A 19150-nucleotide genomic window follows, 5' to 3' on the forward strand; every position below is an offset into this window, starting at 1 on the left:
AGTGTAAAGAGAGACTACGTAAAAGAACTCTCCCAGCTTGGCCAACAGGTGTGTGGCAGTTGCCAGCAGATAGCTATAAGGAAGCCAGGGAAGCGAGGAGGCAATTGATTCATTTTGACCTTCAAACAGTTCTGGTTTAGTCTGTTGTACTTTACCTATATTTCCTTTCAGGTGAAAATCCAGCAGCTGCTGCTAAGTTCAGACAAATTTCCTACAGGCTCTGCTTTGGGCAACAAAAGCACATTTGGACATGTATGCCTTTCCCCAGCCTACCAATCTCAGCTGACAGAACAAGGAGGCAATAGGCACTGGAACTGGGCGCAGGGACACAAGTTCATTGCTTGCTCTATCCCATAACAGAACAATTTCCAGTCGCTCTGAATATAATCATTTATTTATCTTTACAGTGATGATGGAAGAATGTACAGGTGTTTTCACTCAACAGCAGTATAAAAATCTGTTTATATACATTGAGTCACAATAATCTTTAATTCTCCTGATCCATCCTTTTTCTCCTGATCCATCATTATTATAAACCACAGGAAAAACAAATATTAAGTACAGGCAATATAATTCCAGTAGGTTTGCAACCTAGTCTCAAAAGCTCAGCTTCAGTTTAAGGGTACTGTTTGATATTTTAAAAAAAGACTATTTTAAGTCGTAGGACACAAAATAAAGTTCGTTTTTCAAATAAGATATTTACATCAAAAATAGGAGTCTAAAAAGGCATTGGTTTTAATGCTATTAGAAAGCTATATAAATGTGCATGGGTCCATTTCTTCTTACAATGAAAGACCGAAGGAGAAAGTGCCTCTGTTTTCTTAGGAAATTCCTCCTGGGACAAGTCAGTTAAAGTACCTGTAAGTTAGAGAGAGATATAAATAAATCAAAAGTAAAAGTATTTCTTTGGAGAAATGATAGGTTGATCACAATTTAAATCAGAACAACTTAGGTGTGTTTCAGTCACATTTCGGGCACACTTATAAATAGCTGACAAAAGGCTAATAAATAATCGATGTTTTAATAAATGGTTAATGGACTGTAACAGGCCAACAGTTCAATAAGTTACTTATAACCACTTAAACTGATGTACTTATAACCATCTAACTTTACTCACATATGTAACATGTTTATAACATCTAATCCTTTATAAACTATTTATGAATATACTCTTAAATGTGACCTGCATTTCTATAGCATTTAGCTACATTGCTCCTTAACCTAATTTTTCATTTTTTTGATAAATAACTTCCATTTTTATATATATTACATAATATATAAAAGTTAATCTCAATAACACATTTTCTTCCAGTTTAAAGTTTTTAAGCAACCAACCATATACACAAACTGATCACTTATTCAAAAATCCTACTCAAGTGTGCAGTTAAAATGGCTGTTAGAAGAAAACAGAATAGAAAGATAGCATGCTGGCTATGTATATATAACAAATCCATTTTTGATGGAACTACATAAAGGTCTATTATTAAGTTTAAATAAGTCAAATTTCTGCAGAATTAACTAATGAAAATAAGGATCATCACTATAAAACACAATAGGTCTATATTATAACCTCATTAATATCCATTTCAAAATAATTATTTGTTAGACAATAAAAATTTCATGCTACTGACCTATTTGTTTCTTGACTCTATAACTTTGAAGTTTCGCATATATAAAGACTGTAAAGTTCTTGCATTTGTCAACCCTCTCAAATATACATAATTAAGGTCTCATTACATGGAAAGTTATTAACAGCGACAACTGACAGGGACTGCAGATTCAATGGCAAATATCTGTACCCTGAGCTAGTTAGGAAGTTTTCAATGCATTGGAGAGCAGCAGGACAGCCACTAGTCTATTATGCAGACCAACCAGATAAGTGTCCCCTCACACAATCCATATCAAATTCATATTTATGTAGCACCAACATTGTGCTAGCTGCTCAAAATATTATAAGTAAATCATGTAAGAGTACAGGCTACTGTTAAAACCTACAAGTTTTACAACGTTTGTACATAATTGTCCACCTCTGTGCAAGCTTAGGGCAACATGCACACACACTCCACTGATGAGTGGGAGAGCTGTGAATGAAGGAGAACAGAATGTCTGCATCAAGATCTACCATGCAGATGTGAGCATGGTTCTAACGTTAACGATTTCCTCTCCCAGAACAACTCCATTCACTAGTCCTCAAATGGTTTACTAGATCACTGAAGTGGCTCAGTGCCTATGCCTCACCCCATCTAGTTCACTTTAGATTTTAATAAATATGATCACTTCCTAAGCTACACGCTGGACTACATCAGCAAGCGTATTAATATGCCTCAACAACTTTTCTGACTAAACTCCATGAAATGAAACTGACTGATTTTAAATTTCTCCAAATTGGAGGACTCAGATCCAATGTGACCATCTCACACAAGACTACATTCTTTTAAGTTATTTTTTTGCTTACTTTTTAAGGAAAGCTCACATCTCAAAGTTTGGATTGCTTCCTGTACTCAAGATCCCATAGTGAATGAGTACCAACTTTCAGAATTCTAGCTCAGTAGGAACATGGAAATTAGTCGTCATCCTTCTGGATAATTATTTCTAAAAGGGTTTAGCAAATACTTGTACAGATCAACTTAGTAACAACCTAGCATGTAAAGCAATAAATTCAAGCTATTCTGGATGAGAGAAATGGGAATGCTTCTCCTTTGGAAAAGTGAAGGAAGCTCTATTTTGGTATATGCTCTAGAGAAGAACATTTAGGGTGGATGGGACCATTTTGAGGAAAGAAGTGAACAGCAGAAACAAAGTTTCCATTCTTAAGTAGAGCAGGTATAACTGTCCTTAAATAGAGGGTTGCATGTGTTCACGGCAGATACAGTGTACAGCCTAGTAGGATTGCTCTAACTGAACTTATCTGCCAAGCTGAGAGCAGTGGGGTGGAGGGGAATATAGAGTCACTATGGGTTTGTCTACATTGCAGTTAAACACCTGTGGCTGCCTCGTGTCAGCTGACTTAGGATTTCATGGCTTGGGCTACAGGACTGTTTACCTGGTGTACATGTTCGGGCTTGGGCTGCAGCCCAGGTTCTGGGACCCTTGGGACCCCCAAGCCTGAGACCAAATGTCTACACTGCAATTAAAAGGTCCAAGTCAGCTGACGTGGGCCAGCTGCAGGTGTTTAGCTGCAGATTTTTTTTAGGCCACATGTTTTGTGGGGATAGTGTGTCATTTCTATTAGACTGGATATGGAAAAGCTAATTCTCAAGATAGCTCTGAAAAGAGAGGGTCTAAATCTTGCCTGCTTGCTACACGTCTGAAGGCTCTTGAAAAGGCGCACAGCTCCTGAGCTACTCCCCCAACTACACAGCCTCCAATGAACGCAGGAGAAAAGAAGAGTTCACAGGCAACAGACAAGTATCTGAGTGCTTACAAAAATATTTATTAAATTTGTTAGAAGAGGTGATTTGAGCAGAACTAAGCGAAGGAGGAAAGGTATGGTCATAGTCATTCATTTAGATTGAACAAAAATAATTTCACCCCTAGTCCATCTTTTCACCCTCCCGCCCCAAAAAATCAAAAGGGGAGCTTTATATATGTTAGAAGTCAGTAACCTCACTCAGTACAAAGGACTAAATTCACTATTGTGGTTCACTGGGCTTAGAATAGAATCTTTCTGCACTAGGATGATTTTTACTTAAGTATTTTATTATGTTGCGTGTTTCTACTATTTCAGGATTTTTTTTAAAAAAAAAATCTAAAGTCTGAGACCCTTTAATATGCACCCAACTCTAGTTGGCTTCAGTGGAAGTTGTGAATGTTCAGGAGAGCAATGTGGTTGCCCTCCAAGAGTTAAATGTTAGCGAAATCAAAAATGCACAAATATAAAATGGGGAATAACTGGCTAGGCAAAGTACTGCAAAGAATCTCAGGGTTATAACTGATCACAAACTGAACATGAGCCAACAGTGTAACGCAGTCACCAACAAGGCTAATAGTTCTCTGGGATGTATGTAAGACTTGGGAAGTAAGTGTTCCGTCTGCTTGGCACTGGTGAGGCCTCAGCTGGAGTACTGTATCCAGTTCTGGGTGCCACACTTGAAGAAAGATGTGGACAAACTGGAGAGAGTCCTGACGAGCTCAACAAAAGAGATAAAAGGTCTAGAAAATCTGACCTATGAGTAGGGCCCTACCAAATTCACAGTCCATTTTGGTCAATTTCACAGTCGTAGGATTTAAAAAATCATAAATTTAATGATTTCAGCTATTTAAAGCTGACATTTCATGGTGTCGTAATCGTAGGCCTCCTGATCCAAAAATAAGTTGTGGGGGGAGTCGCAAGTTTATTATAGGGGAGGTTGCAGTACTGCTACTCTTACTTCTACGTGCTGCTGATGGCCTTCAGAGCTGGGCAGCTGAAAAGTGGCAACTGACTTCAGAGCTGGGATCCTGGCCAACAGCCGCTGCTCTCTGGCCGCCCAGCTCTAAAGGCAGCACAGAAGTATGGGTGGCAATACCACAACCCCCCTAAAATAACCGTGCGACCCCCCCCGCAACTCCATTTTGGGTCAGGACCCCCAGTTTGAGAAATGCCTGTCTTCCTCATTAAATCTGTACAGTATAGGCTAAAAGCAAAAGACCAGATTTCACAGAGTGAGACCACATTTCAAGGACTGTGATGTGTTTTTCATGGCTGTGAATTTGATAGGGCCCTACCTATGAGGAATGACTAAAAAAAACTGGGCACGTTTAGTCTTGAGAAAAGTTGACTGAGTGGGGACCTGAGTTCTTCTTTTTCCCTTTATCCCATCATGTGGGGTTAGGTCCTCATACAAGCATCTGCCATCCTCACTTGTCCGAGGCAGCACTAAGGTCTACCTGCTTACCATCATCTTTGATGCAATCCATCCATTGCTTCCTTAGCTTTCCTCATAGCCTCTTTCCTACCACCCTCTCCTGCCACTTACCAGATCCTCTTCTTTCATCCTCTGTATGTGTCTGAACCAGCAAAGTTGTGCTTGCTGGATTTTGTCAGCCATATAACTGACATTGATTTCCTTCCTAAGGCTTTCATTTTAAAATCTGTCTCTTTGTATAACTCTTTTTATAGCATAGAGACATCTCATCTCAAAATACCTGCAGGCTTTGAACCTGCCATGGTTCTGTATCACATAGCATTGTGGGGCACATCATTGTTCTATATTATTAGGCTTTCAGTGGCATATGCTTGTCATAAACAACACCTGAGATGTTATTCCACGCCCTTCCAGCACTGCCCAGTCTGGACTGTATCTCAACGTTCAATGGCTGTCTTCCATAAACCAGTCACCGTGGTAGTTTAACTGGTTGGTCTGGTTTAACTATCCTCCATAAATATTTACATCCACTTTCCCTGTACAGTCTCCTATTGACCCACATAATATCAGTCTTAATTATGTTCAATTTTATAACTATGCCTGCTTAGTTGGTCATATCACTGGTTTACTTTTTCTTGTAGGTCTTGTTTCCTCTAGGGGGACCTGATAACAGTCTTCAAACATGTATAAGCTGTTATAAAACAGACAGTGATCAATTATTCTCCATGTCTACTGAATATAGAACTAGAAGAAATCGGCTTAATCTGCAGCAAGGGAGATTTAGAAAATTTTCCCTAACATCTAACCTAACTATGAGGATATTTAAGATCTGGAATAGGTTACCAGGAGAGGTTATGGAATCCCTGTCATCTGAGATTTTTAAGAACAGGTTAGACAAACACCTGTCGGGGAGGATTTAGATATACTTGGTCCTGCCTCAGTACAGTGGGATGGTCTAGATGACCTCACAAGGTCCCTTCTCGACCTACATTTCTGTGATTCTATACATTATATACCATTGCTGAATGAAAGAATTAGAACCCTCTTGTCCTGTGGCATGGGAAGTTATTTTAGAAAAAACACTAAATACATTTTTTAAAAAAGAAAAAAAAATAGGACTGGATGAAATGTAAGCCCTTTGTAATTCTGCAAATTCTGTACATCAGATAATGGTTAAGGATAAATGAAATCCAAGGAGGAAGCAATTATGAACTCAAGCAATTTTCACCAAAAAAGATGGAGAAATCATTAATTTTTGTAGAATGTTCAAAAAAGTTGAAGCCTTAGATGTTAATGTTGCAGAATTTGACCACTGTTTTGCATCAATACCCACTTTCTATTCAAACAGACTATTCGCATGAGTAAGGGTTTTCAGGAATGGGCCAAAGAGTCACGTTTTCCTCTTTTACCAGTTGCACTGGTAGCCTGGACAGCATATTTCTAATATTCTGTGTTTTAGTATGCATGCAGAGGTAGCAATTTAGTATTTTGTCAGCCACAATGTATGTTCCTTGATACTTGTATGGGATGAAACAGGGCTCAACTTTTGAGTGAGATGTAAGTGCCCACTGGGTGACTCAGTGACAGTGTTAAGATGAACAGCTGTTAAGATCAACACTGCTAATAACTACAAAGTTTTCCAATCTCCTAGAAAAACCACCTGGAGTTCTGGCGTTACCTGATCCTTTTCTTATGCATCATCTCCATTGTCCATTTCCACATCCATATCTTTTGTTGTATCAGCAGCCCGCGACAAGATGTCTGCCATAAGTGCCTCCTCCAGTTTTTTACGCACCTGTTGCACCCGTTCTTCTTGCTTTCTGTTTCAAAAACAGAGCGACAAACATTTGAAACAATAGCAATCCTGTGTGTATATTAACGTAGGACTATAACATTTGCCTCGCCTTCACTCATAAGAAAAGGTTTTACTAGGGTATTTAGTCTAAACAGAAACACCTTAAAGTTGAAGTAATGAATCCTACTACAAAACTGACTTTCACAGCACCAGGTAAAAGGATTTTTTGGATTTTTTTTTTTTGTGTACTGTAAATATTCAGCCACCAATTTAGCTCTCACAGACCCATAACCTACTCAAAACATAACTGCATAAGTTCTCAGGGCTCATCAGTTGTGGCTCAAAAATACACAACCTACTTTATCACAATATGGAACAGAGGAAAAAACTATAAGTGCTCTGCCAGACTACACTATTTTTTCTGAGGTTTTACCAGTATATATAAATTCTTCCACAGCAAGTGTAAAAGAGCACTTTCCAAGGATTTGTTTCTAAAGTAGATGTTAAAAGCACTACAGAAATCATGTTTTCTGAGATGACAGTTCAAACTTTTAGTCCACAAATATGAACTCTACTTAAGGGTACGTCCATACTACCCGCCCGGATTGACGGGTAGCGATCGACTTCTCGGAGTTCGATATATCGTGTCTCATCTAGACTCGATATATCGAACTCCGAACGCGCTCCCGTCGACTCCGGAACTCCACCACCGCGAACGGCGGTGGCGGAGTCGACGGGGGAGCCGCGGACTTCAATCCCGCGCCGTGAGGATGGGTAAGTACTTCGAATTAAGGTACTTAGAGTTCAGCTACGCTATTCGCGTAGCTGAACTTGCGTACCTTAGTTCGAACCCCCCCCAGTGTAGACCAGGCCTTAGAGAGTTATAGTTTGATGGGAAAATTCCTCTAGGTTCTAAATGTCACTCCACACCTGAGAACATTTTTTAAATGGCCACTAGTTTACTAAAACCCATAAAATATATTTTATTATCCATCTAACTTGTTCTGAGCAAAAGTTAAAAAGGGAATCAACATAATTAAGACTCAAAATCTACGTTTTGCAAGTGTTAAGAGGATTTTATAAAACCCAATTTAAACAGATAGTTACTGGAGTTTTAAATTTAGATGAAAGTGAGTTAATATTCAAACATTCCCCTGACAGGTCATGAATCTAATCACCACAGCTGGAAACGATAAAGTGAAAAACACACTTACAATTGACTGGTTTTGTTTAATTATTCAACCTGAGTATAATGTAACAAAACGGTACAGTGACTTTTTTAAATTTTATATTATCAGAACTGAATACACTGAAGTGCTAGCACAACAGGAAAGATTTTAAAGGTATAGTTTTTATCTGGATATTGTCTCTAATCAAAACTATTTCAAGTTCTATTCTGACTTCAGATAAAAATGTTAGTTCAAAACGCACTTTGATGCTACAGAAGAAGCTGCTAAACAGACAGCTGTGTTAATTTCAGTTTCATTTAAGAAAACAAGCCACCAATACACAGACAACTTACATCTATTAAAAATAAGTATTTTAAAACAACTTGAATGAAATTCTGTCCTGTGCCTTGTAGAGTTTTGCAAATTTTAAGAGAATGTTACAAAACCCAATTTAAACAGATCTCTTAGAGTCACAGCATAGAACTCTTAGCCTGTGGGAGGGTGACCAGGGGCGGTTCCAGGCCCCAGCACACCAAGTGCGTGGTTGGGGCGGCATGCTGCGGGGGGTGCTCTGGCAGGAGGGCGGCAGGCGGCTCCGGTGGACCTCCCGCAGGCGTGCCTGCGGAGGGTCCGCTGGTTCCACGGCTTCGGTGGAGCATCCGCAGGCACGCCTGCGGGAGGTCCACCAGAGCCGCGGGACCAGCGACCAGCAGAGCGCCTCCCGTGGCGTGCCGCCGTGCTTGGGGCGGCGAAATGGCTAGAGCCGCCACTGAGGGTGACAGTCAAGTGTCTACCCCTCTTGATCCTGGGCTGTTCCTGGAGGCTGGAGGAGTCCCCAGCGTAAATTAGACAGTCCTGGGTGTCTAAGTTACAAAAATCTCCCTATATTGCCCTATGGGCTTCAGTGCTGCAGCCCCACCCCTAGCATACCCCTTCTGGACTCAGCCCCACCATCAGTCCTGAGGAGTTACTCAAAAGGCAGTCTTTTGTCTGTCTTCTGCAGTGCCTGAACCAAGGGATTCTTTCCCTGGATAGATATGGGGCTTTTAAGACCCTTTATGCTGCTCTGGCCCAGGCATGGAGATCTCACTATGCATTAACCTAGGTAATTTATTAAGCCACAATATGCATATGGATACAATGTTAGAAAAGTTTAAGATGCAATAAGCTTCATTTCACGTTTTATGTCAAGTTCACACTGTAGGTAAAAGAAGGTCTTGTTAAAACTTGATTCAACATCTTTCTGCTCAGCACGTCACATTAGGTTGGACTTTAGCAGTGTTGGGCACAGTAACCTAATTAATATGATTTATTTTTACGCAAAGTTCAGGCAACATGAACTAGCTCTCCAAAGTATAGGTCAGGAAATTCAAGAGATACCGCCCAGTTAGTCAATGGACCTAAAATTTTTCTCTTACACTAATTTTACATTGGTGTAGTTCCATTTCCTTCAGATTTTCACTGATATAAATCAGAGCAGAATCAGAGTCCAGGGTATGTCCAGATCCTCTGATAATGGCACTCTATGCCCTATAATCACAGCCATACCTAGGAAGTGTTCTCACTTGAGTAGTTCTGATCACTGAAGACGGTATTTTTCTCTACTTTCTCCCCACATTTTCCAGTTAAAATTTCTTCTGTGAAAAATTTTCATTTTCCCATGGGAACTTTTGAACAGATTCAAAACAAGAATTTTAATTTCAAACTGACACTAAAATCCAAATGTCATTTTGTTTTGTTTTTTCAAATTGAAAATGACATTTTAAGTCAAAATGAAAGAAATTTCTTATTTAAATTCCAAAGTGTTTCTCTGAAACAAAAAATTTCTTTTTGAAGTTTCCCCACAAGAAAACTGTAATTTTGCATCAGAACTGACGTTTTTCTGTGGAAACTTTCAGTTTTGACAAGATATTTTTCAGCAGGAAAGCATTTGCACAAAAAATGTATACCTAAATCACTGGAGCTTGTCAAAGGTAGAAGCCAATCTGGACCATAAGAAATGTGTGCTAGATGGATATAAGAGGATCCAGTGCCTTCGTTTCCATTTGCGGTGGCAGCAAAGATACTAAGAAATCTGCCTCAAGCGAACATGGAAGCAGGAGACCTGTGAGGATGTCACTGGAGCTGCTCAGCTGAACAGATGCAATCCCTAGAACTCCCCAAAGTACGTCCCCTCTCTTCCACAGGGAGTAAGAGCAGAACAAAACAAAGCAGCAGAGGTCAGTAGAAAAGCTGATGTAAAAGCAGAGGCAAAACTGTCTTTTTACCCTAATTTTCATAATTCTCTCCAGCATCTTGATTCAGGCCTGGTCTACACATAAAAATTAGGTCAGCATATCCCTGAGCGCCGTAGCTACGCCTACGTATCCCCTGGTGTAGATACAGCTAGTAGACAGAAGACTCCCACCACTGGGAAAGGTGGGTTACCTACAGTGATGGAAAAATCCCTTCCATTGTTGTAGGTAGCGCCTACATTAGGGCACAACAGTGGCCATAACTGTGCTGCTGTAGCACCCATAGACATGGCCAGCCTGAGAGTTGATTACTCACACGTAAGACCCGGTGTAAGTCATGATTTCAGAGTGCATGGAAATTGTGAAAATACCCAAAAAACGTGATTTTTCAATATTCTCTAAAGATGAAAATGTATATAATATAATGTATTTCATACAAAAAAAATCACCTTAGCAAACTGTCCAGCCTGTACACCATAGAGTGCTGTACGCATGTGTGGCATAGAGAGTTGTATTGTGAATAGATTGAAATGCAATCTAGGTGGGAAACACAAACAAGAAAATGGATGTCTCTAAAAGGCTAAAAAGGTGTCTGCACAGATCATGTGAAGCAGTATCAACCAAGAGTTTTATACACTGATGCAGGTCAACTCTTCTGTACCTATTGTAGATGATTACCAAAAAGTGTCTTGACAGGCATTTGCCAAAAGAGAAAGGCAGAAACCCAAAGTGAAGCTTTACTTGGGAAGAAAAAAAAAATTGAGATTTTCTTGTTTCAAAATTCCACTGAAAACCCAGAACCATGTAGCTCCCTAATTTGACTAACAGAGGTGTTTATTTGCATAAATATTCCGCTTAACAAACTGGACAACCAAAACCTATGGGAATTCTTCAGACAGAATGTAGAAAATGATGGAGCAATTCCTTCATCAGCTCAGCTGTGACCTAAAGTGTCACAAGCAGGAGATTATGGTGAAGCAGTCAGTCTAGATGCTTGTCCATGGTCACTGACCTATCAACTGGTACCCAAGATCAGTTGTGTTACATATTTTATTTGTTTTGCAAGGTCTAAATGGTGAATACACATCTGACTTGGAACTGAAAGCTGTCCTCGCTGATCCAATTTACCTACAGTCTGTTAATTACAACATCATTGCATAAACTATTGCAAGTGCTTGAATACCTCTGAGGTGGATTTCGATGGTATCAGTGCATTTATCTCTGATAACGCATCCTATAATCAACTGCTTCAGAGATTAATGCCTTACTCAGTTCATTTTACCTGTAATGCTAGTGATATCTGGAGGCCCAATTTACTAGATGTTAACAAGCTAATAGGCAACAATCAAAAAGGTTTTTAAACATTGTCTGAGCAGAAAATTGTGTTTTAAAGAGCAATGTGCAAATCACAGTCCAAGATATGGGTTCAAATCTTCCAATAAAATTGCCCCCAACCCAGGTAAGTGAAGATGAGGAAGCTGGTATGCTGCTACTGAACACGGTGCACAGTACATTACTTTTTACTTCAGTTTTGTGGAGGAGCAAATGAAAATCACGCCAAACACAGAAGTGTTAATGGAGCTGAAACATCTGTTGAACCATTCAGAAAAGTTACAGATTCAACTTGACTTAATCGCAAGGAATGGCAAAGAGCTTGTTGATTTAATCAAATAGTTTGAAAGCCATGAGAGTTGTGTTCATCAATTATACAATAAAGTTGCTGACTTAACACACATCAAGCACTTACAGGTGAGCAACACAGCAGCAACACAGGGATTCAAAACCAATTTATTAAAACTTTTATGGAAATTGCCAACTTACCAAAGTTAGTTAGCTTTTTCTTAAAGATCAGTACTTTGTACAGATGGAAAAGCAGAACAGCAATGCAAAAGTGCCCTCTGCTGGTGATTATATGAAATATTAATTACACATAAGCAGCTTGTACTTATTCCACCAGGAAGAAAAAGTAAAAACCCTGACTCAAGGTTACTTGACATTCTTGCTGCAAGTTTCCTAGTCAAGTTGAAAAATGTTTAGTCCTGAATACTAAATGTTAGATAACTACTTTGAAATGTTTTTGTAAGTGATACTTTATGTTTTTAATTTAAGGATTTTGGACTGAGTTACAAATATGGCTGCATTTCTCTCTTTGGATCAAATAAAATGTAAGGTTGCCTGTTATTAAATAAATACCTTTCCCAGTTTCAATAAATTCATCTTTTTAAAAAAAAGAAGAAAGAACTAGAGTACAAGTTGGAGGCAAAATACTGGCTCTACTGAAGTCAAAGGGAGTTTTGCCATTGACTTCAATGGAGCAAGAATTTCACCCTAGGAACTTTTGTGGAGCAAGATAGGACACATGGGTCATTGAACATATGTTCTGGTGGCTATTTTTCTTAACTAGAACCACACAACACTACTACTTGTATATGTTTGTGGTGGGCAGAGGAGGTAGGAAAGTATTACACTGAAGAATATAAACTGTAAGAATGTGAATGGCTGGGGGGAATATGAAGAAGCCAAACCTTCCAAAAATCAAATTACAATTAAGTTATACTAGTTTTAACTGTAGCAAATATGCTACAGGAAGAAACCATGTCACGCCTAAATAACAGAGCAATCCAAGATCAACAGTTTCAAACTCTGAACATACTTTAAACAGATTGTACAAGAAAACAAAACCATCAACTATCTAGATTTTTATACAATGGGCCTAGCATGACTTTTACATTTATACACTTTATTCTATAGATCAGGGGTCAGCAACTTTTCAGAAGTGGTGTGCCGAGTCTTCATTTATTCACTCTAATTTAAGGTTTCGTGTGCCAGTAATACATTTCAACGTTTTTAGAAGGTCTCTTTCTATAAGTCTTTAATGTATAACTAAACTATTGTTGTATGTAAAGTAAATAAGGTTTTTAAAATGTTTAAGAAGCTTCATTTAAAATTAAATTAAAACGCAGAGCCCCCCCGGACGGGTGGCCAGGACCCAGGCAGCGTGAATGCCACGGAAAATCAGCTTGTGTGCCACCTTTGGCACTCGTGCCATAGGTTGCCTACCCCTGCTATAGATACAGAGGAGAACACAAAATAAAGTGTTCTTTTAGGCAAACGTTGGTCCAAACAACTGTACATGACCACTGTACAGTGTTGTTTGAACTTCCTCTACGATTTCCCCCCTCACTTTTTCCACACTGCGAAGGCCAATACAGCTCCATTTGATTTACTTTCTCGTTTATGTACCAGCACTGCTGTATCTGTTCTGTCAGCAAAAATGTACACAGCTCTAGAAATAGCAGTTAGCTGCTGTTATAGCAGAAGCACAAAAGATGTCCCACAAAATCAGTGCCTTTTCATTTGAGACCAGTTTTTGATTTACAACCCTCACCCCATCCCAAACACACAAAACAGTATATTCTTCATCCTAACATACAATAAGGATGGATATTCCACCTCTACACAAGTGTTTACAATTTTTGTAGGCTTTAATAACTGGTAAGTAGCCTCTAATAAATTTGTAATGGTGGTAATTATCCTAATAAAGAGTTACCCAAGGCTCAAATTGGCAATAATTTTATTCTATGGAAGTAGCTGTTATGCTCTGTCTGCAAAATTCATTGCCATTACTTGCCTCTGATCAGGTGTGAGCAAAGCTTTTTCTCTCAATCCCTTAAGTTTTCAATGCAATTTATGTTTTTTAGAATTATTACCTTTTTTGCTGTGTTATAACAGAGAGGCTATGATAGGATGCTACCTTTTACACTGTTTTAGTTTCTTACATGGTCTTTGTGTGAAGTTTGTTTTTCATTTCTGACAGTAATAAAGTTTAAAGTTAAAATAATCCTACACAAATGGGCAGGAAAGCATTCTGTGCTTGGTAGTGAACAGTCAAAAAGGACACTATTGAGATAGAAGTAATTTCAATTACTACACTGGCCACTGCCCCTGAATCCTCATGGCTAATTGTTGTGATTTTATAATTTTGTTCTAAGAAGTGTATCTTCTTTGTTAAGTTAAAAAAAAAAAAACACCTCACACACTGACAGTACAGGAAAAGCTGCCATACTATGAATAAAATGCTGTCAAATGTGACATGTAAACAAAAAAAGTTCTTCTCCCAGTCCTTCAGTTTTACTGTTATGATTAATACCTAAAATCATACTATAACAAAACAGGTAAAATATTTTCAGACAGAAGTCTTATTTTTTAAGTTGATATTCCTTAAAGGGTAAAAAAAAAACCAACAACAAAAAAAAAACACATCATGAGTTAGAGCTCTGGACCCTGGACTGGAAGTCAGGAACTCCAGTTCCCCATGCTGGTTTTGAAACCAGCTCCCTGGGAAGACTTCAGCATGTCATTTAGTTTCTCTAACTCAGCACACCCCTCAGCCCACGCCGCTTCCCACAGCCCCCATTGGCCTAGTACAGCGAACTGCGGCCAGAGGGAGCTGTGATCGGCCGAACCTGCAGACACTGCAGGTAAACAAACCATCCCAGCTTGCCAGCGGATTTCCCTGGCAGGCCACGTGCCAAAGGTTGCCGATCCCTGCTATAGAACAAAGGCAATGACATCACATTCAGATTATATGAACGTAATATTTGTTCTCTGTTTTGGAAATTAAAAGCATGACAGTGAATAGAATAATTAATCATGAATGAATCATTCCTACAAAAAAAAAAAAAAAAAAATTCAGTTTTATACTACCCTACTCAACACTATTCAGGAGACTTCTTAACTGATGGAAGAAATGTTCAGCATTCCAGAAGTTGAAATGCTTAAAGTGGTTAGAGCACAAAACTGGGAGCCAAAACTCTTGGATTTGATTCCCAGCTCTGTCAATTAGAAAAACTGGAGTGCAAGGCAACAAGGTGAAGAGCTTGCCAACAAAAGGATCCAGACTCCAGCTTTTCCAATCCTGCCTAGTTTATATATTGCAAAAAGCTAAATGGTGGCTAAAATAGAGCTCAGATCCTGAGTGGCTCAAAAACCATATAGAAAAATGGGTATTCATGTTTTACAAACAAATTTATCAACGAAAATCTAACCAAGGTACTTATTTGGGGCCCCTATTTCCATGGTATCTGAATGCCTCATTGTTTTCAGGTAGGGGAGTGCTATTATCCCCACTTAACAGATGGGGAACCGAGGCACAGCGTGACAAAATGACTTGTCCAAGGTCACAGAGGAAGTCTGTGGCAGAGTAGGGATTTGAACCCAGGTCTGCCAAGGCTCAGGCTAGCACTCTAGCCATCAGAGCGTTTTTCTTGATTCTGTTAAATGCAAATATATTTAGGAAACAACCAGTTTATTCTGTAGTTTAACAGATACACCTAACAGGTTCAAATGGGGAAATACATGATTCTGTTTAATGTTTTGGAATATGTTCTGTTTTTTCATTAGATATGAAGAGCAAGCTCAGTATACAAAAATTTACATTTTACTGAAAATTTCGTGTCTCAATTCCCTTACCTAATGTCCTCATCCGTAACAATGAATGCTTTGCAAAGGGGCTGAGATGTATTGAGCCACACTGCTGGGTTCTTTTCCACTGCAGCAGAGAGTTGCCCTGTTATAGGTGCAGAACTGGTGTGCAAAGCACTGGCAACAGCAGATAAGAGGGTCTCATCATTGTTGCCTGGGCCAACTCCTAAAATGTAAATGACAACACAATTAATTTATTTAACCAGATGGCTATACAAGGTACACAAGGCAGTCTGCCATTTAAAGTCATACATTTCTCCTGTTTGCAAGACAACTATGTATAATATGTCATCCAGATGTATGAGCATACACTTTAAGACCACATATTTAATGGCAATACTGACTATGAAATACAAATGACATTTTAACAAATGACTTTGAAATCATTTTAATTTAATTTTAATATACAGTAAAAAAACTGAAATATCTACTATATTTGCTATTTGTAAAGTGCTAACTTACAAATTGGCTACAGTTTACTCAAAGAAGGTCAACCAATTTAATGATGTGGGTTCCTTCTTCAGCAATTATCTTGTCTTCAAGTACACTTATTAATGTAACATTTGGTCTTGAAATACAATTTCTCTTTGTAGCTTTTAACATTAATCTATACTGGTATCTCAATTCTCTTTACTTCAGTGCCACAAGGAATGAAGCCAATGCTGGCAAGTAGTAGTGAAGTCTTTCACAACTCTTCCAAATTCCTATAGATGTCTCCAATGTGGTAGAATAAACAGTTACTAACTGTGACCTATAACGTATTGAATTTCACATCAGTTGCACTTGTGCCAAGAAAAGAGTACAACTCTGAAATGTTCTTTATATTAGTTAAGTTAGTAACTCGATAAAAGAGAAAACCCTTTTGAGGAGACAAGTGTTTCTGTCAGCAAGCACATGTCAAGATCTGAGGGCTACTAAAGTAAATCAAAGTTGGAGATACATACTGTAACAGCTTAAGAATATCTGAAAAGCTAACATGATCATTTTTTTATACATTCTGCTTCCTAGGCATAGCGTAGTTACTAAAGGCATACAGTACCTTGAAGACCTTTAGGTAGCTCCATGGATTTTATAATTTGTTCACTTACATCAGATGCACTTAGGCCTTGTAGCCTCTTCTCCCAGAAAAGCTGAAAGATGGAAAGTGAGATTGCTTGTTAGCCAAGAAAAATATACTTGGAAGCATAGCACAAACAGAATCATGCTTATATTAGCACAGAGTTTATTCACAATAAAAACACATAGGACACTTAAACAAGGAAAGTGATAACTGGTGGCCTACAACTACACCCTATTAAATAAAAAGGAGTAATATCATTTTTAATATCCACACGACTTACTACATAAAGACTGGGGCATGATTATTCTTCCACTGATAGGAGCTTTGTCACTGACTTTCATGGCAGTGGGATCAAACCCTTAGTATTTTCTAATTAAAAAAGTTATCTGAAATATAATTCAAATGAAGTCCACTTTCTCTACCTCTGCCACCTGTTTGTCAGGCAAAAAAAAATGGATTAGTGGCCTGAGATACTCCTACAGAATGGTACAGATTCCTTCTTTCTACTTCTATCTACCAGTGTTATGCCTTTTACGATACATCTACATTGTGTTTTAAAATCTGCGGTACCGAGTCTCAGAGCCCAGGTGTAGAGACTCAGGCGCACAGAGCTCACACTAAAAACAGCAGGATGGATGTTGAGGCTTAGGTTGGAGCTTGGGTTCTGAAGCCCACCCCCTGCTTAAGCTTCAGAGCCCACATTCCAGTAAAGTCTACACTGCTATTTTTAGCACCAGAGCACAAGCCCAAGACTGTAGACCCAGGCTTTTAGTCTCGCTGCTGAGAGTTTGTAAAACACAGCATACACATTCTCTTAGGCTCCTCCTGCCAGTACTTCTGAGTTCTTAATACAATACCAAACCAGCCATATTAGTGAAGTTCATTAAAAAAAAACCTAAAAATTCCCCCAAAATTGGCTAGAGGCAACATGTCCACTCACTGTGGTCTTCTTAGTTCATGCATGTATGAGTAGCCTACACTCCAGTTACGATAGAGCACTGCACAATTGGACATATAGCCGCCACAGCTATCACCTCTGAACACTGAAAGCAGGTAGGAATAAGTTCCATTTGAAATAAAATTAGGCATTGCCTTCATTCTTGGCAAGTTAGTAATGTACCACTTAGTTGGGATCTCCGATACAGAGCACATACAGTAAGGGATTAGCGGCTATAACATTTGATTTTCCCCCTCCTTCACCCATCACCTAACTTTGGAATTAATGAGTGTACTCAATATATTCAGGCTTCCTTCATTAAAAAAAACAATCAAGTTCATATTGAAATGCAATAAACTTCTGAACAAGAATCATTAAAGAGAAACCATTTTCTCAGGGATAGAGGGCACTCTCCATGGGGAGGAAAAGGTTAATGATAATGTCAACTGTTTTTAAGCACTGACAGGAAAATGTGACAAGCAATTGCTGTGGGAATTCTTGTGCTTCTTCCATCATGACATCTGGACCAGTGGGTGAATGATAATTTACCTACTCTGAATGCTGGAAGTAAAAAGAGATTAACTTTCTACAGATAGTGACCCAACACCACTGCTCTCTTAACTGGACAACAAAATATTCATGATTGTTTTACAAATTGGATCTTAACTGTATAAGACCTTTGGATCATCCAGTTTGACGCAACACTTGTGTTGATTGTAGGACTACTTGACTACAATAGTTCCACTGACAGATTGTTCTAACCTGTTCTTGGACATCGCTGTGACTCAAGAATTTCCTTAGATATCTGTCACTCCTCATTTGTTCATACAACTAGGAACACTTAATCTGAATCCTAAAATTCTTCCTGTGAACTCTCACTCAATTTCTGAACTCTTATTTCTAGCTGAAGCTTTCCTTTCCTCATTTTCAGGCCAGGGGTTTCCTGTCCTACTCTTTTCTGAAACAGATTCCCCCTTTAAGTTATATCTCCCTCCCTTAAGTTATATTGTTACTGTACCTTGATGGTAGTTGAAGACACATATTATTTCCCTTGCATCTTATTTTTTTTAACTGGATACACTTAGCATCCTGAGTCTCATTTGTATTATTTGCCACTCTCTGTACCTTTAAAACATTGAATTCCAAAGAAGTGTAATAGATTTCCTATAAGAACCAATATCACTCTTTGGATAAAGTGACAATGCCTTTAAAATTCTAGAACACTGAAGAAATCCATGTTTTAGTTACTATGAAAGAGTAAGTAACAACTCTATAACTAAGAGTACATTGAGATAAGCATAAGCAGTGAAAAAGAATTTAAATCCTTCTAATTCAGTTTAATCATTGATTTTAGTCTCAGTTTGGCACAACAACTCTTCTGAGGACATATGAGTTATTTTAGTAAAATAACTACTAATTTCTGCAAAGGAAAGTTTTAAAAATACTCCCTTTCCAAAATTGTGCCCTGTTACTCTAGCTAAACACCCAAGAACTTCCATCTCCGCACACAGAGATTACACCACAGGGTATGTCTATACTGCAAAGAAAAACCTGAAGTACTGAGTCTCAGAGCTTGGGTCAATTTACGTGGGCTCCCAGGGCTCAGGCTGCAGGGCTCAAAATA

At 38.7% G+C, this 19150-nt stretch overlaps 1 protein-coding gene across 1 annotated transcript in view; it reads right to left on the minus strand.

The window, feature by feature from the left end:
- Positions 1-376: 376 nt before the first annotated feature.
- The window catches only part of MBD2 (methyl-CpG binding domain protein 2), a 55415-nt gene continuing 36641 nt past the window's right edge, over positions 377-19150 (minus strand). Inside the window, exons 4-7 of the mRNA XM_045020699.1 lie at positions 16569-16659; positions 15518-15695; positions 6526-6667; positions 377-858 (exon numbers count right to left, since the gene is read on the minus strand). Coding sequence (XP_044876634.1) covers positions 6538-6667; positions 15518-15695; positions 16569-16659 — 399 coding nt within the window. The 3' untranslated portion in view covers positions 377-858; positions 6526-6537. The remainder of the gene's footprint in view (positions 859-6525; positions 6668-15517; positions 15696-16568; positions 16660-19150) is intronic.

The sequence above is a fragment of the Mauremys mutica genome, chromosome 6, assembly GCF_020497125.1.
Source record: "Mauremys mutica isolate MM-2020 ecotype Southern chromosome 6, ASM2049712v1, whole genome shotgun sequence".
NCBI lineage: Eukaryota > Metazoa > Chordata > Testudines > Geoemydidae > Mauremys > Mauremys mutica.